At 34.6% G+C, this 19,413-nt stretch overlaps 1 protein-coding gene across 1 annotated transcript in view; it reads left to right on the top strand.

Moving 5' to 3' along the window:
• LOC129221247 (uncharacterized) overlaps window positions 1-18,348 on the top strand; it is a 31,958-nt gene extending 13,610 nt beyond the window's left edge. The window contains exons 2-4 of the mRNA XM_054855701.1: window positions 4,834-4,953; window positions 5,030-5,283; window positions 17,836-18,348. Of these exons, the coding sequence (XP_054711676.1) occupies window positions 4,834-4,953; window positions 5,030-5,283; window positions 17,836-17,949 (488 nt within the window). The 3' untranslated portion in view covers window positions 17,950-18,348. The remainder of the gene's footprint in view (window positions 1-4,833; window positions 4,954-5,029; window positions 5,284-17,835) is intronic.
• Window positions 18,349-19,413: the final 1,065 nt, after the last annotated feature.

Below are 19,413 nucleotides of genomic sequence, written 5' to 3'. Positions count from 1 at the left end.
AAGAAATATTGAAGTTTGTCGTGTGGGATTAATTTTAGCTTCCACTCTTCGGCCCAATTTTTAAATAAAAATTACATTTTATACAGATTGTTTTTTTTTTTATTTAAATTCCATACTCAAGATATTTGTGACTTCTTGTGTGCGTAGCATTTATTTTCGCGTGGGTAGTTAAATTTAAGTATTTTGCTTGTTTTACTCGCTTCTGTTTATGTCATATTCCTTATAGTTTCGTAAATGTTGATTAGTATATTATTTACTCAACTTAAAAAAATTTCAGTCAATTAATGTGCTGATTTTATGTTTTTTTTTTTTTTTTTTTTTTTTTTTTTTTTTTTGTAAAGTTGAGGCAAAACTGCTGAAAATGCTTAGGCTCGCAACGGTCCATTTCGGAACTTAAGGTTCCGTAGCTACGTTTCATTTTCCGTGCGCTGGTCCTCAAATAGGTTAAAATTGATTGTCAAGTTTCTCTGAAAAGCAAATTACGTATTCGGTTTTCAAATCATCCGAGATGCTCGATAACCGAGTATTCCACAACAAACAATATATTATACAAGAGAGAGCACGGGGGAGGGGGGTAAATGGCGCAGACCGCGCCATTGAAGTTTTGAAGAGGAGAGGGTAACTTAAGCGGGCTTTAATTTATTTTAGGGGGTTCAACGTCGCATTTGAGGGATGAGTGTCATCGTCAGGGGGGGGGGACCACTGAATTATAAACACCTTGCGTTTAAACATTTCATAAACGTTTTAACATGGCTGTCACAGCATTAACAATCGCTTTAAAACGTTTCGACACATTTGAGAAGCAATTATTTGATTCTAAAACCTTATAGAATGACAGGGGTGTCCGTCCGTCCCCTGTGCGAGCTTTTTATGACAATCCCCCCTCCCCCCCGAGAAACGATAATCCGAAAAAGGGCTAAGACTACATTAAATTTTCAATTACACGGTTTGTACCATACCGGTCAAGGGCGCCCATATGCAAAATTTTAAGGGGGGGGGGGCTCAGATATTCTCCCCATGGTTTAATAGGATATTTTCCCCATAGAAACGGATTTCAGTACAGATTAGAGTTATTAAAATTTGACATTTTTAATAACTTATTGATTAATTGCTGGAGAAGAAATGATTTTACATTTTTGCAAAAAAAAAAAAAAGAAAAGAAAAAAAGTACTAAAAGCAAAGATGTCCTAATTTCAAAGAAGGGGGAGGGGGCTTGAGCCCCCACTTGCCCCCCCCCCTATATGGAAGCCCTTGATACCGGTTTAATATATTTTTAAGTTTAACAACTCTCAAGTTTAAACCTGCTAGTGTCGCCCAACGACTTGCCCATATTATCATTATCCCTCACTTTTTAATACAAATTGTACATACGTACGTATTTAATCTTAATAACTGTCAAGTTCAAAACAGTATGGAAAGCGTTTCTCTATCCTTTGCTTCAAGATTTCACCACCGGATCACACCAGGGGTGGATACAGAAAACCATTTGAAGGGGGGGTGGGGGTCATGCTGAAGAAAGCCCTTCCCCATGAACGAAATTCCCGTTTTAAGTACGAAAAAATTGTGAAACTTTTTTGGGGGTCAATAAAAAGTCCCAAATCGGTCAGGAATAAGGCACATAATTGGGGATAAACGTTGCAAATTAATTTCATAAGCAATAAAACAAAGTAGTAGTTCAAATATTTTCTTTGAAAAATAATTAATTTATTGAAAAGATAAGATACTCTCATCGTTTGCATTTCATGCATAAATTATTTGAACACAATGTGTACGGATACCATTCTCGAGAGTTCAGGGGGGGGGGTCATGACCCCCACGACCCTCCATTGTATCCGCCACTCACACAACACATGCCCCTCCATAAATCTGCTCATATGATAATTAACAATTTTCGTTCTAAAAATATCGTTCGATTATTAAGGAATCTCTCAATTATCGAAAATTCGAAGCCAAACATTCAACTATTACCCCATTCGAATAAAGCAAGAGAAAAGCAATTATTCGATTTTAAAAATCATTCCAAATCTATCCATTACAAGAGTAAATAGCACCACCTATGAAGCTCTTCCCCCCAAAAGCAATACCCTCAAAGGAGACAAAATCCCCTAAAAATTACAATCCCGCAGTTTACCGTCAAAAACTCCCCCCCCCCCCTCCCCTCTTATTTGCACCCATAGGAATGAATTTCACGAGAAGTTAACCACTTGTTTTATTAAGAAATAACTAAGTACCTTTGTGCCGAGAAGTAACATGAAATAACAAACGTTTTGTATCCCAAATATACAGAGTACTGCAGAAACGTGTTTTGGAGTTTTAAGGTACCCTTTTTTTCAACAAAATAGTAAGCTTTTACATATAAGGGGCCATTCCTTTGTTACATATGGATGATTTTGGCCATTTTTGACCCCTTCCCCCCATGTAAGGGTACGTAAGGTTTTTCAAACCCCTCCCCCTACTCTTACGTAAGATTCCATTTCGTTTTTAGAAATAATAAAATAACTAATCTAATATCACTGGAATCGAAATTTAATTCACTATTATTAAATTAAACCTTTTTGCGTGAAGAAATATTTACTAAAAAGTTGGAATCTAGACTGAATGTGTTTTCGACATTTTTTTGTATATGATGCGATAGTAGTTTAAAATAAAACATGCCATACATAGTGCAATTCTTTTATTATGTTTTACATAATTAATTCTTCGTAAAACATAAATAAAAAAGTCATCCTAATACGTTTTTATTTTCCAGACGCAAATGAAACATCGGCTTGGAAAATACTGCTTAAGAATGCGTTTGAACCCCTCTCCCCCCCCCCCCAAAGTATGCAGACATTTCCCCCCCCCCACCCCCACGGGACCCTTACGTAATTAATGAATGGTCCGTAAAGACATCCAGTAATGTCCTTACATCCACAATCTCACTATTTTGCGTTGAAAAAAGGGTTCCTTAAAACCCCGAAACACGTGTCTGCAGTGATCTGTATATTTGGGCTCTAAAACGTTTGTTATTGCCTATTACACTTGTATCATTACCCAATCGTATAGTCGAAGGTGAACGTAAGGGGGAAGACGTCCCCTCAGGTTTTCAACTTAAGTATTCCCCCTTTTTACCTGAACTATAATTTTAATGCCTCTCAAGTTAGAACCTTATATAAGCGCCTCCAACCTTTACTTCCACCACCGGGAGACACAACACATGTCTCCCACAGACCCGTCCATGTGTTTATTCATTAACACCTTTCGCTCAAAACATATCATTAGACTACCAAGCATCCCAAAGAATCATTTGATAATCAAGCATTCAACAGTATACATTCGATTTATAACAATATTCGAATGAAACATTCGAAAGGCAATTATTTGATTGTAATACCATTTAGATCGCAAGGGGATCTATTCCTCAAGTGTGCTGGCACACTTTTTAAAATTAGGGATCCTCTCTCCCCCTCAAGAAGGACACTCCCCTAAAAAAGTCTAACGTCCATTAGGAATTTCAATGGCTCAGTCTGCGCAATGACCCACCTCCCCCTGTGGGTTCCTCAGCGCAGCCCGTCTTTCTGGGGGAAGGGTTAAAAGGTTTCAATGCAAATTTTTGCGGAAGACGGGAAAAAAACCATGCTCATTCATAAGTAAAATCATTAACTTTTCAAAGCCAGCCCTTTGACCGCCTAAATGACGGATCCGCCCCTGCAACTAAAACACTTCAGAAGCAAGGGTGCTCACCCGCCCCCTGAGGTCAAGCCCCCCCCCCACCCTCAATATCGCAGAGACCTCCCCCCAACAAATGAGAAAAATAGCCCTTAAAACACCCCCCCCCCCCCTAAAAATGTCAATAGCACAGTCTGCGCCATGCCCCCCCCCCCCCTCCATAGGTGGGCACCCTTGTCAGAAGTCAACTATATTGAGAGGTTCATTCGATTATCAAATCGATCGAAGAATAACACTGCTCGAGTGATTGACATCTCGAGAATTCAAGATCTCGAGAACTCAATATCTCGAGAACTCAACATCTCGAGAAGTTCAAAACGAGAACTCGAGCAGTTGATCGCTCGAGAACTCGGAAAGTGACAATCGAGAACTCGAGAAGTTCATCGCTCGAGAACTCGAAAAGTGATAATCGAGCACTCGAGAAGTTCATCGCTCGAGAACTCGAGAAGTGATAATCGAGAACTCGAGATACGATAATCGAGAAACTCGTGGTAATCGAGTTCTCGAATGATCTTGAATAATCGAGTGATTCGATTATGAGAACTCGATTATGCCCATCACTACTAAGAACACTCTCGATCATCTCTCCTTTCGAACAATTTTTTTCTTTTTTCAAAATCGGTCCATCCCGTTTAGGCGCTAGAGTGCGACACACAGACACGTCAAATTTATAAATCCCTTCCTTTGTAAGTCGGTGGTTAAAAATAGGTTTACCATATCAACTAATTTTTTGAATAAGAGTATGACTGTCATTATAAAATTAAAACCAAATTTGATTTAATCTATTTACATTGCATGTTTCAGAACTGGCGATTTTTAACCTGGACACTCCCATTAAGGAAGTTTTTTTCCGCCTTTGAATACAAGCCTATTTTTTTTTTTTTTTTGGGGGGGGGGGGTTTGAAACGACATCTAACAAGAGGCGTACAGGGGAAATTATATGGTTACACACAACAGTATTTTATGAAAAAGAAAATATCTTAAATTATTCAGTTTTTAATTAAACATCTGAAAGCGAAAAGCTCCGTTCATGACGCAACTTAAATTTTCGTCCATTTTCTAAAAACAAAAAAAAAAAAGTCTTGTTAATTCTAGTTTTTTTTTTTTTTTTTTTCTTCTTTCAAGGTTTATCAGACGATGTTTTGTTCGAATGTAACTTCTCGCAGGACAGCTGTCGAATGGAAAATCAAGAAGTGACTGAAGCTCAATGGCAGCGCACTTTTCTCAACGAGGGAGGCATCAGTGGTCTGTATGCTTTAGTGCGCTAGTTGCACTGTATTTAGCTTTTGAATAAAATTTCAATACTTGCTTTCTTTCCAAGGATATGCACTCGTGGTGCGTGGAAACGAGGCTCAAAATCACATCGCCAGAATTCTAACTCCGAATTTGAGTACTTTGGGGTTGAGAGAAGGCTGCCTCAGTTTCCGATACTATCTCGAAGGCATGAAACCGGTGTCGTTGTCTGTCATCAAGCAAGGATATGTCACGCAGTACGTGTTTTCGACAGCATACAAGACAGAAGGACACTGGAAACAGGCCGCAGTGGACGTACAATTCCTAGGCGATTATGCAATGGTAAAATACATTTTTTAAAAAAATGTAAATGTGTTTTTTCTGCTGACATACCCCGAATGTTATAAAAACAACATATAGGTAAAATTGAATTGAATTCCTAGTATCCTAGCATATATACTGAAAAAAAAAAGTAAATAAATAAGTAAATGAAATAAGGACGAAAACGTCAGGGAATTTAAAAATTATGACAAATACCAATAATATTTTATCAATCAAGATACACTAGATAGAAACCATGACAAAAAAAAAAAAAAAAGATTAAAGATAAATAAAAATGTCAGAATATTATAAGTGTAGCCTAGTAATACATTGTGAAAAAGATCGTCTGGTAGTTAAGAGTATTTTTGCAAAAATAAATTCTTTGTACTCGTCAAAGAGGTAACCCTTTTCAGCCTACTTTCCCAGTAAAAGTCAGAAAAAGAAGAAAAAAGCATGAAAGAAGGCTTAATGCATCTTAAAAATATCGCGAAAAACAAAAAGTCAAAAATAAATAAAATAATTAAATAAATATTGAAAAATTAAAAATTGGAAAGTATGGTATTGAGATGGGGAAAAACGTCTGTCGGTCTGTCTGCCCCCCCCCCCTAATAACTTTTGAATGAATAGTCCAATTCGAAAAAACTTTCTTTTGCTCGAAAGATCTCGGCGAAGACACCTTATTCCCACATTTCACTTTTTGATTTGAACTATTTTTTGATCAATTTTGAACAGTTCAAAAAAACTTAACATTAGCGCCTACGGAGAAATTCAAGGCAATTCCGAACTGTGAGGCGAATTTGCTTCAAACAAACTTTGTAGGAAAAAGCTTTTGATGAAAAACTTGTATATAAAATATCTTTTTGATTTGAACAATTTTCCGTTCAATTTTGAACAGTTCAAATCCCTTAACATTAGTGCCTACGGGGAAACTGAAAGTCAATGTAGATTCCGTACTTGAAGGCGGATTTACTTCAAACAAATTTTGTTGGAACTAGCTCTTGACGCCAAACTCCAGACATCGACTCCGACTCCTGTGTCCGACAATTAATCGGACTCCGACTCCCCGACTTCGTAGCTTTGGCAAAAATTTATACACGTAGGACAAATGACTGACTCCGATTCTTAGATATTCGACACCGACTCCTTTACCCCAAAATGAGATTGACTCCGACTTCGCAGCTATGGTTTTAACTGTGAAATAATTATTGTTGATCGGACTTGTTTTTATTTTTACGCTAAAGTTTTAATTTAGGTATTCAGTTTTCGGCGAATTCGGAACTCCTCAGCGCTCGAATACGCTAACCCCCTTGCGGTGATTTACAAAACTGTAAATGAAACTAAAACATTGCCACGTTGCGTTCCACGTGTGTCTGTTGACGTAAACACAGGCAGTTTGTTCTGAGTATTTATTAACGCAATCGATGTGTCTTAGTTTGCTTTCAGCTACAGAAATTAATTCGTCCCTTAGTAGTATTCTCGAGCTTCTCAAAATAATGTTAGTTTTCCTTATTTCTTTCAAAAAAGTATTAAATGGTGGAAGCGTAAACAAGAAAACTCTGGATTAACAAAATTGGATAACGTTATACCAGGTAAATTTTTTTATTGTTTTGTATGAATTTGTAAGAATATGAGTTTTTTTTAATCTTAAATTAATTTAACTAATCATATTTTACAGCAGTATTTAGTTGGAATGGACAGTATGCAAAATATTTTCTTGAATTTATTATCGTAGAATTTACTTTATTCCTTTTATTCTCAGCTGAAAGGTTTCGCCAAATTTGTTTAGGGTTATAGTTTTAGTATTGTGCGAGCAAAGTAGCCTTAGCGAGATTTCGCGTTTTTAGTTAAACTATGTTTGAAAACATTTGCGATCTTAGCTATTTTTGAGAATATTGATTAGGTACTAGAAAGTAGTATGGGTATACGGGAAAGTAGGCTCGTCTAGTTCTAGACAGAACTTCTTGTTAGTTTTGTGCGAATAAGGCAGAAATGTCTCATTGGAGTGATCATGTCCTATGTCAGTGGGTTGGTCTTGGTTTTACCTCTTACAGCAGCCGTTAATCAGCGAATGCCGTGCATTGTATATTTTATTTGAATGGAATGGGGTCGTTTCCAAAATTTTAGAGGTATTTTTTTCTGAAAGAGCATGTTTAAAAACATAGGATCTGACCATTTTTTAAATAATTTGATTAAGATTTATATTTAAAAAAATATACTTAAATCGGTGCGCTTTTATTGTTTACGCTTCTGTTCAATGACGTCACAAATGATGAAATGCCATTCAGTTGTGTCCATTCACAGAGCAAAATATTTAATTCGCATCTTTACTCACGTGTATTGGCAACGATATGGTTGATAGCAAGCGTAACGAACAATTTCAGTTCGCTTGTTCATTATCATAACGTGGAAACGCGGAAGAAAGATTAACCCAAGAGCATCATTTGTGACGTCATCAAGACCTCGCCTTGTTTGAAAAATCGGACATTTTAAAAAAAAGTAATTAAAAAAATAACTGTCGAGAAAATGAAAGTATGTTTGGGGTCCATGTTATTATTATTATTATTTTTGCTTATTCTATCAATTTCAGTGACTAAAAGTACTACTTTTGACTGAAGTAAACAACCCCATTGTTTCCTTCAGTCAAAAGGACCACTTTTAATGAACAAAAAAATAACATGGACACAGAAAATACTTTTATTTTCCCAACAGCAGTTTTTCAATTCGTTCTTTTAAATGTCCGATTGTTTAAACAATGCGTGGTCTTTATGACGTCACAAATGACGTACTTTGGCACATTCCACTGGTGCGCTGAATGCTTACGCTTGCTGCCTACCGCACTTCCTGGTATGATAATTCAGAATCGAATGAAATACTGCGCTCTACGCTTGCTATCAACCATATCGTTGCCACTACATATGAGTAAATGAGTGAATTAAATATTGCGCTGTGCGCTAATGTCAACAGTGAATGGCAGTTCATCATTTGTGATGTGATGCGCAGAAGCGTAAAAAATAAAACTGAGTCAGAGCACCAATTTAAATATTTTTTAAAATATAGTTAATTTTGTCAAATTATTTAAAAATGGTCAAATCTATGTTTTTATGCATGCTCTTTCAGAAAAAAAAATAATTTTAAAATTAAGGAAACAACCCCATGGCGAATTAAACAGAATTATAATTTTACTGCTATACTTTTATTTGTCCACGGGTAACTAACTGACTGACATTTTTGAAGCAAAACAATACGTATTTTGTAAAACATTCAACACAAAATATGTGCTATGCCAATGATCTTTTGCCCTGGAATATTGTATTTTTTAAGCTGAATTTAATTACTGAAAATAATAAATAGTTTTAATTAAAGGATTATAAAATAAATTTTGTTATCCGTGATACAGAGCCAAAATCAATCTATTAATGTAAAAATTTGGCTTCACAAAAGCACGAAGTAATAGAATATCATAAAACAAAAGTAGCGGAAAGGTTGCAAAATGATATTGTCATCGCTAGATGGTGAGAAAAATCGCATTTTCGTGCGCTTTTGTGCACCATGTTTCTATTTTTTACATTTCCCTGATCACTCACTTTCCCACTTGTGAAAGTTAATTTCGAGTGCAATTTTGAATGCATTTGTTCTCTGAGCAATTTATTTCAATCATCAATTGCAGTAATACTTTTTGATTTCATTTTCAATTATTTATCTCAACTGTACTAAATTTTGACAAAACTTCTTGTTATCATAACAAATGGTAATTTGTTGGTACCAGTATTGGTTTGTTGTCCTGTCTCACTATTTGGCTTTACACTTTGCAAGATAATATTTGGAAATTATAAAGTGCCTTGAAAACTCGCATAAAGGTAGAGCATAATCAATTGAAACATATTTTGAGAAGGTTACATAAATATAATTGTAAAGAATTTTGAAAATTTAGCGAAAACGAATAAGAGAAACTAACAAGATCATGTTTAGTCAAATTTATCGTAAATTGCGAACTAAAGAGCTAATAAAAACCAAACACTAATCTCTCCTGCTCAAGAGAAAATGAAGTTAATATTGGAAAAGTATCGTAACTCGAAAATAAATTACAACTAGCTACAAATTGAGGGGGGGGGGATAATTATACACACAATATAAAAGAAACACACACACACAAAAAGATTTATCCAAAAAATAACACGATAGAGACCGAAGAATTTGAAGATTAAGGACTTCTAGACAATTAGATGAAGTGTATCGCGAATTGTTAACAGTACCACAGACCAGCGTGAGTTCAGAAAGAGTATTTTCAACAGTAGGAAAGTTGAGCACTGAAATGGATTCCGAGCTCAGAGAAAATTCAATAGATGCATTATGTTTTTTACTTTTATTGATTTTTTATTATGACATTTGTTCCTTCATTTTATATTTGTTCACAATACATTTTCATAAATACAATTTATGTTTAAAATTATGAAATGTGGCAACGAAACAATATGTTTTCAAGCTTTTTTTTTTTTTTTTTTTTCGTTTTTTGAGAAATTTCAAATACCGATATTCCGGTAACACGTTTTAAAAATATCAAATACAGGTATCGAATTTTTGATCCGGTATTGCAATCCCTACTCCAAAAAGAGCCTTTCCGTAAAATCTTTAAAGTTTGTGTAAATTTGCGTTTTTGAAACTTCAATTTCGAAATCTTGCAGGGGGGGGAGGAATTGATTTCAATCTATTTAAAATAATAATTAAAAAATGATCAGAAACAGTCTGAACTCCCTCACTTATCCTCACCAGGGCTGCGGAGTCGGAAGGAAAATGACCAACTCCGACCCCGACTCCGACTCCTGGATTTTGAAACGCCCGACTCCGACTCCAACTCCGGATTAAAAAAAAATAATTGTATTTTTTCAACTCCCTCGCTCTCTTCAGGGGAAGGGAGAAAACCTCTAAACAGAGATTGAAATATTAATTCCTTTTTATGGAAATTTCGCATTTTGTTTTTTATTGTAAACCTAAGACGCGTACAACGTTAGAAATTCAATTTAAAGATCAAATTTTCCAATAGTTACGAGTTAAAAAGTGAGATGACTTAAAAATCCCTTTTAAAAAATTTGAAAAGGATTATCTGTAATTTGCCCGCCTTTAATGTTTAGCAAATAGATATTGATCAAATCGTGTGCTTTCAATTTTTTCAAGCTGTAACTTGACAGAAAAAAAAGCTTTTTTTCTAAATCCAAGTTCTTGAGAGGGGGTGGTTCGCCCCGGGTGACACCCATCTGGTAGATGACACCCAAAGTTAATTTCAGAGTTTATAAAAAATACAAATACTTTAATTCTGAAAATTTTAGCGAATATATTTTAAATTATATTTTATCAATAAAATTTCAACGAAAATAGGGCACATATACGTCAGGAGCTAATTTTACACAAAATGCGGCGGTATATAAATTTGTACGAATAGCGGTTACTATACCTATATTTCTTCGCTAAATTTTTAATTTAAATTTAATTGGCTGCTTTGAATTAACCTTAATATGAAGATTTTAAGATTAACTGCAATTATTGAGTGTTGTAATCAAGAAATCATTTACACTTATTTTGTTCCATACTTTTTAGTGAGAACCAAGCTTATAGAAATAGTCTTAATAAAGAAAAAAACATTAGATTATTTCATCGAATCTTTTGGATTCGTACTTTCGCGCCAGAATTTCTTTGAATTTGCCGTTTACCCTTAAACGCTTCAACCTTAGCTACTGGCCTCAATTTACTAATTTGTTACGTTTCTTTTACTATTTTATAATTGAGATCGAACAAAACACTATATTTCTATTTTTATTTGAAAGTGATTACTTGAAAATGTTAGGCAACAAAACCGTTTGCTGACAGTTGCTATTAGTTAAGTTAAAAAGCAAGCAAACTAGGGGACAGCTACAGAAAGTTCGATAAGCACTCAAGCTAGCTGATTGCCATAATGGCAGTTATTTCCTTATTAGTATCTTTTTATTCATGTAATCGAACCAATTGGTAGTCCGTTTTTAAAAAATGCAAGGAGAGTCAGGGAAAAGGAAAGAAAAAAAGAAACCCGGAGTCGGAGTCGGAGTCGGCATGTTTTCTAACGACTCCGACTCCAACTCCTTTACCCCAAAATCAGTCCGACTCCGACTCTTCGACTCCGACTCCGACTCCACAGCCCTGATCCTCACGCCAATGAACTTGGCATATAATCGCGCTTTTAATGCTTCAATTTCTAGAAATTTCCGCTGAATTCTCTATCTTTTTTCTCCATAGCATCTGCAAAGAAAGTCTAAAGTTGCGTTTTTTTTAAACTAAAAGTTTCAAAATTTTGACCCCGGACTCCCCCCCCCCCTTTTTTTTTGTTCTATCAGTGTGCATTCTTAAAACTTTTTTCTGGTTACATCACCGCATGCAGGGGAAGAAATCCAAAAATTTGGTGGGGACTAGACAAAGGAAAATACCATGTTTGATTCTAAAGATATATTCTCAGAAATTGTATCTGCTTCAATGATACAAAAGAAACGAATGTTTTGGAGACTGAGAGAGAGGAATATTTTCGTGTCCTAGGAATAAAGAATCATTGCAGTGAGTCTCTATTTTGTGTGTCTATGACTGCGTATCTATAGGGCCGTTTCCGTGGACACTTTCGACCCCGGAAAAAAAAACCTACTTTTCACCGCATTCCGGTTATTTACGGGGTATATGTGGATTTTTTCTCCTCCTGCTTACTTCTGGGAAGCAAAGCGGAATTTTACCCAGAATGCATTATGCGGAACAAGTTCGTCTACTAGCCGCTAAGGATGCTGGGTAAAAACCTCTTTTTACATGGAAACGGGGAATTCTTCAACAGTTTTTTGCGGAGCCAGAGCGGGGATTTACCGGGTCGAAAATTGTGTTGTGAACGCGGCTTATGATACGCGAAATGAGGGGGCCGCAAGGCGTCCCTAACTTTATATGATAAGGTGTTCCATCAAAACAAGGGGTGCTTTACGGCACCCGGGGCGATTGCCCGCCCCCCTGGGATGGCTCTGAACTACGGTACGATGGGGAGGGGAGGGTGGAAACTGCAAAGAATTTTTTTTAATACAAAATGAATTGTTTAAATTTTAACATCCATTTTTCAAGCAAAATTCAATTTTAAAGCTCCTACTGAGATTGGAAAATAATAAAAGCAATTACAAACTTATTTGCTAATACAGGCCACAGAAAGCTCGAAAAAAAAAAAAAAAAAAAAAAAAGATGAATTAGTTACTGATTAACATGAAGATAGCCGTTTGAATTTGAACTAAAACAGCTATAACTTTAACTCAAACAAATTATATCTTACGCAGAAAAATCCGCTGATTCGAATGGTATCAAAATTTTAAATATACGAATATGTTTTTCATGAAATTTCGGAAAAGACTTGAATTTACTTTTTAATTAATATCTCCATTAACTACAGTTTTATAAAGATGAGACAAGGATAACTTACGATTCTTGGAATATTCTGAAATTTTTTTCTACCCGACTTGACCCGTAACAACAGGCTGTTCTCGAGAAAATAGCATGTAAACATATGTACTCTTGCTAACTTATGTGTTCTTATTTCACGTGACCTTCTAACAACCAATTATAAAACGAATTAATCTTGACATGAGGACCATGGAAAACGAAAGCAATCTTGATTGCGCAGAAATAAAAAACGGCGAAAATAAAAAGAAGAGTGGTATCTGCTGCCACTTCCGCTAATATAACCTAAGTGGATAGTTTTTTTTATGTTGCCATAACAAACGAGAGTGTTAAGTAGTGCCTGTAAATCACTTAGCATACAATAAAGAGGGACATAGGAAACAGGCCGCCGTGGAAGTATAATTCCTGGGCGATTAAGTACAAGATTTTTAAAAAAGATAAAAAATCTGTAAATCTGTTTTTTCTGTTGTCGTATCCCAACTGATGTAAAAACCACATACATATATGTAGGTTTTTAAAGCTGCCCAACCACTCATCCATTAGTAATAGTAAATCATTGTCAGTTTCATTATCAGCTAACTTCCAATCTATTGATGCTTAAACTTTTCCATTTGTTATAATTAGTGATGTAAAATACCTGGGTATTTATTTTTAGGGGTAAATACCCAGGGTATATACCCGGGTAAATACCCAAAATGGGTATTTACCTGGGTATTTATTTCAAAAATTTATATCCAACTTTAATACTTTTCTGTTTGTATTCCACTATGTATATATACAGGGTGTTTTGTTTTATCTTTCAAGACCTCTATTTTTGCAACCGTTAGTCCTAGATGCATACTTCCAATAGCAAAAATGTTCAAAATCAGATGCAGACTTAAGATATTAAAAATTTGAAGTAAAAATAAAAATGAGTAAAAAAATACAAATTTTAACTTTTTACACCAGCCCCAGGTCCTCTGACTTATATTTAGGGAAATAATCTCCATTGAAAAACAATTACAAAAAAAGTTTGACATGAGTAGGACAAATATTCACTGAGATATGAAACGCAGTGTTTTGTGACTTACACCACTTTACACTCGCCCTCAGTAACATCTTTTGGGGGGAAATATAGCAGTTAATGAGTGTTTATATAAAATATAAAATTATATGTGTGCAGAGTGTGATTTTTCAAATTGTTCAAGGTTTTGCAGCTTGTTTTGCGTATCACGGCATAACATTTGCATGAATTTTTGAATAGAAATGAAAAATGTAAATACCTTGTGTTTTTTACTTTGCCAACCTATCATTCTTCTGAAAGGGTAATAAGTTCTAATCTCATCTTCTGTAGGGTCCCTTAAAACTTTTAAATGGAATATCTCCTTGAGTTTTGATTGCACAAATGTCAAGTTTTTTTGTGTCAGTAAGTTTTAAATGCAGATCATTTCTCTAAATATAAGTTAAGGGACCTAGGGTCGTAGAAAAAGTTAAATTTTGTAGTTTTTGACTCATTTTTATTTTTGTTTCAAACTTTCAATATCTTTACTCTGCATTTGATTTTGAATATTTTTGCAATTGGAAGTATGCATCTAGGACTAGCGGTTGCAAAAATAAAGGTCTTGCAGGTTAAAACAGAACACCCTGTATAACCAACCATATATACAAAACAATAAATTTTTCTCTAAAATTTGTATTTTGATCGCATATTTAAAATATTATTGTGTGGAACAACTCAGCAAGCTAATATGATATTCACATATAAAAAGCCATTCTACAAAAAGTAAAAAGCTTAACTGGTTACAAAAAAAAAAAAAAGTTAACATCTTCTCCAATTATGGCATTGAGAAGAAAGATTCTTTGGTTCATGATATGTTTCTTTCATAATTTCATTAAGTGTTTCAATAAAAAATATTATAAACTGTGTAATACATATGTATGTATCAGTTTTACTAATTATTTCATATTTAGATTTAAAAAAAAAAATTCTCGCTCACTTTTTGCATTTTTTTGTAAAATACCCAGTTTTTGGGTATTTACCCAGCCCTTGGGTAAATACCCAAAAAATATTTACCTACCCGCTGGGTATTTACCCGATCCACATCACTAGTTATAATAGGGGTGTGGAAGGCCGGTTTACGTAGCAATAATTATTGGTCTTGTGCCACTCTAAAAATTTATCTTTCAACCCAAACAAAAATGAGCTCATTCAAGGTTAGTCACCAAGCTACCAGAGCCACATTAAAACAATTTCTTTTATCATTTTTAGCAAAAAAATGTCTTAACAGTTAGCACATGCTAGACACAGAGGCATTTTGTTCAGGTTCATAAGGTGGGGGGGGGGGGTACTTTATTCAAAAAGGATTCAAGGCTATAAGACATAACAATATTAATGCAACTACTTTGGTACACTGCGCTGAGGAATCAGCCATGTATGCTATCTGAAATATTTCCCATTCTTTACAAAAAGAAATTACGAATTCCGCCCTAGACATGGAAGCTGGTTAATATAACGCTGCATTGGAAGAAATTGTCAAACTAAGGCAAGCATTTACAGGTCTGTTAATTGGTCTTAGGTGGTATCCTGTTGGAGATAATTTGAAATCAGTGTTGAGCCTTGCAAGAAGTTTATTTGAAGTTATGTTGTGTCAGCATCCCTCGTGTCAAGGCAACACTAGCACTTAGGTTTAAAATGTTTGTTCTGATGATTTCAAGACGAGAGCTTGCAATATTTTAAGAAAAAATAAAATAATTATCCTGTTAACCTTATACCTATGGAGTGTAGTCTTTCGCGAGTATTTTAAGGATAGCGACAGGTTTTTTAGCATAATTTTAAATAAGGCATGAGAATGCAACAATCAGAGTTCCAAAAAGGTCAATTCAGGTTATGTTTGGACAAGTTAGGAGAGAAGGAGTGAGCAAATTGATCTACTCCGAAAACTTTTCAGATTGAAATCCTAGAAATATTATATGGAAAGGATGGGGGTTGGGGGCTCTTCCTAAGAAAATTTCCGAAATTAAAGGCACACACACACAAAAAAAAAAAAAAAAAAAAAAACACGACTTTAGACGATCTTTTTGCTCTGGTCAAGAGCAGGGGATCATAACCATTTCTGCATTCTTTCTCGCTTCTGGGAGGGGCTAAAGTCCTTTATCCTCCTCCGTGAGTGTGCCAATATTGGCACTAGTTAACTAGAACTAATTGCAACTAATAGTCAACTGGTATTTCAATTACTTTTAGTTTATAATTTAATTACAAGTTGAAACTAAATTAATACTGGAAGACATTTTAGGTCAAATATGTTTTTCAGAACAAAAAAAAGTTATTCTTATTCATTACTTTCGCCCAATCAGTCATAATATTGATTAAGTTATATTCGTAAAATACATTTAAAATCTCCAAAATATTTGAAGGTATTTTTTAATACAAGAACCTCTTTTTTTTCTTTTAAATCAATTTCTCGGGTGCTACCAGTCATAGTTTAGAAAATAAGATTCATAAAATACATTTAAAAAATTAAAAACTTTCATACTTCTACCGATACATCTTTGACACACAATTTTTGACGTTTGGCTATAGTTAATTTTGCATCTAAGTAGTAGTTAAAGACAGAGGTGAGAGGTGGCCTCGGTCTTTTAAACCTTATTACCAAAGGTTTTTAAACATGTAATGGTAATAATTGCATTTAATCATCATCAATAACTCATTCCCTTAAAGAGAACAATATTCCGCCGACAAGCAACAAATCCCGCTAAAAATTTGCCAACCAAATATGTTATGGAAATGACTGCATTTACTCATCATGACCCATTCCCAAACAAGCAACAAAATACCTCAAAAAATCTGTGAACTATTTACGAATTGGAATAATCTCATTTTGTGCAGTACTCTGTTAGAATTTTATTTTTTACTGTTAGAATGATTTAATTTTTACAAATAATTTAGATACAAACTGCATCTAAAATTTCTTACGAAGAGGTTATAAAACTAGTGAAAATACCCGTAAATCTTACAGCAAGCATTCATTTTCGAAAATTGCCTTGCGTTTTTACTCAGAGGTTATTTTTAAAAAAATGTTACGTACTTTTGCACATTACTTTATGAATGAAGTTGTCAATGGAGGCAGTGAGAAGCAAAAGGATGGCAAGTGGACTATTTTAAGTTTCGAGTAAAAGGCATTTAAAGACTAGATCCTAGGTAGGCTTTCATTGAAATGTTTTTCTAAATCATTCTGTACTGCAGCATCTACCAGGGCTACTAGAACAATCTCTTGCCTCCAGACAGGGGAGAGGTTCACCTACCATTTGTATGGGTTATCTCCAAATTTTTAATTTTGCCACTTGCATCCCTTGGCTTCTCACTACCTCAATTGCTCAAATTCAGCTTTGGCTTGCAAATCCTTTTTACAAAGTAACCTGCTCCAAAGAGTGTATGGCTATTTTAAGATTTTGGCCACCTTCACAGGAGTCTGTACCTCACATATCCCCACTCAAGCTGCGAAAAAAATTAGTTCACATGCAAAAAGAGTTTGTACCCTGTACTCGAGAAAGTAGCTTTACCCAGCATCCTTAGCGGTTTCACTCAGTTATTAAACAAACTCGTTTTGCAAAGTGCACTCTGGCACTCCCGCCCCCCCCCCATTAACTACAGTTGAAAATAGGAGGTAGAAAGTTCCATATTTACCCAGGAAATAAATGGAATGCAGTTTAAAGCAAGTTTTTTCTAGGGTAGAAAAGGTCCATGTGAATGGGGCGAAAAAAATTTGAAGACTGCTGAAGAGTGTACATTGTACTGAGAAAAAAATTTCATCAGAAATCTTTCATCTTTTAGTTTAAATGTTTTTATTCATATTTTTTTTGGGGGGGGGGTGAAGGAGGTTGAAAAGAAATTCCTTTTTGTGTAGTTACTAAGATCCTTGATAGCACTACCAAAGTCGAAATATTTTAATACTGTATTTCAGTGGTGCCATCTACGAACTACCTGATTAACTAAACAGGAAGACTGCATAATGTTATGTCAGGCAAAAATGTTTTTGTATTATCTTAGATAATGTGTTTAAAGAAAAAGAACTCTCGACTAAGAAATTTCTTTAAAATTAGCAAGGCTTGCTTTATACACATATAATTCAACACCTTTTTCTGCTTCCACAGTTCTATTTCGAAGCTGACACACAAGTTCAAGATTTCGATGACAGTCTTGTTGCCATCTCAGATATTAAAATAACTTCACAGACCTGTGTTGAAATGAAACAAAGAAGTGAATGACAGGAAAGTATACACAAAGAATTCTGGGAAGACACATAGTCATTTATAGTAAAGTGATGTTCCCATAGGGTATACTGGTATGCTCCATATACGCCGTATACTCTCAAACTTTTTTTAAACAGATAGCGTTATACCTTCAAGGTTCAAAAACTTTATGACATATTATGTATATGATTGCATACACTTATTGTGCCTAGAGAATTACTGGAAGTATACCCTCAGAAAAATTGATGGGAACATCACCGATAGTAAATAAACAAATAACTACTCTATCTAGTCTAATATGCAAACCGAGATATTGCTTGAAATAATGTAATACATACTGAACTTGTAAAAACCTCTTAATAAACAACAGTCCACCAGATAATTTAATAAAAGTGTGCTTTCTTGATGTCTTAATGTTTTCTATTCGATACCCTCACCTTCTTATGCCCTCCCAATTTATGTTTCATATAAGTTAGAAAATTATCTATTTTATCAGCAATGCTGCTGTTGGACTTGGAGCAGTTACCTTCGAACTTGGTTGACAGAAGGAATCTTAAAAATTTAAATTTTTTCTCCTGTAAAATCCCATTTCATACTCGGAAAAATTGGTTGCCAAGAGTCTTGACAAATGCATTGAAAATATAACTGCAAAGTTTTAACACATTACTACATTGAGAAGCAATCCTTAAGCATCAGATCTGCTTTAAATTAACACAAATTTTTATTTTATCATTGAACATTTAGCATGCAGCATTTAGTATCAAAACCTCTAAAAGCTTTGTTTTCTCACAATTTGATACTTCTTGCCTATTATGCTACAAAGTGAATTAAAATAAATCCAGCTCAATCAGGTCTAAACCAAATGTTTAAAACCAATTTCATTGCCAAACCAGCAGCAAACTGGAGCTTTTAAGAGTGTCCAAGAAATACAAAATTATTAAGGAACTTCTTTATCTTTTGGCTATGGGAGCTCTTGCTTATCCAAATGAGCTATTCAAGTGATTATGGGGAGCAAGTGGGTTTGGATTCCCTCAAATGCTATAGAGATGTAATGAAGAAAGAACCCTATTTAGTGACAAAATAATGCCCAAGACAACATTATGTGTTTCTCTCCAATTTTTGCTCTAAGTTTATAATACAATTTTACGCCAATTTAAAGAATTCTAAAGATTGATTTTTTTTTCATTACCTAAATATTATTTTATAGAATTTTCCCATCTGAGTATTTTCTTCAATATGATTTAATGTTAAAAATAAAATTTTGAACATTACAGTAGAAGACCGTTATAACGCCAACCTGTATAACGCAATTCTCTATAAACCGCACTACTTTTCAGAAGTAAACAATAGATTTTGAAGTTCAAAAAATCCCTTTGTTTTGCTTTGCAAAAATAAAAATTGTTAGGCAAATTAAATTTTGAAAGTTTTTCATCTTTCCATCTTATTTCAAAGCTTTTAAATTGAAAATTAGTACTCATA

This window comes from Uloborus diversus, chromosome 4, assembly GCF_026930045.1.
Source record: "Uloborus diversus isolate 005 chromosome 4, Udiv.v.3.1, whole genome shotgun sequence".
Classification (NCBI taxonomy): domain Eukaryota; kingdom Metazoa; phylum Arthropoda; class Arachnida; order Araneae; family Uloboridae; genus Uloborus; species Uloborus diversus.
This window is presented reverse-complemented; position numbering and strand designations above follow the sequence as displayed.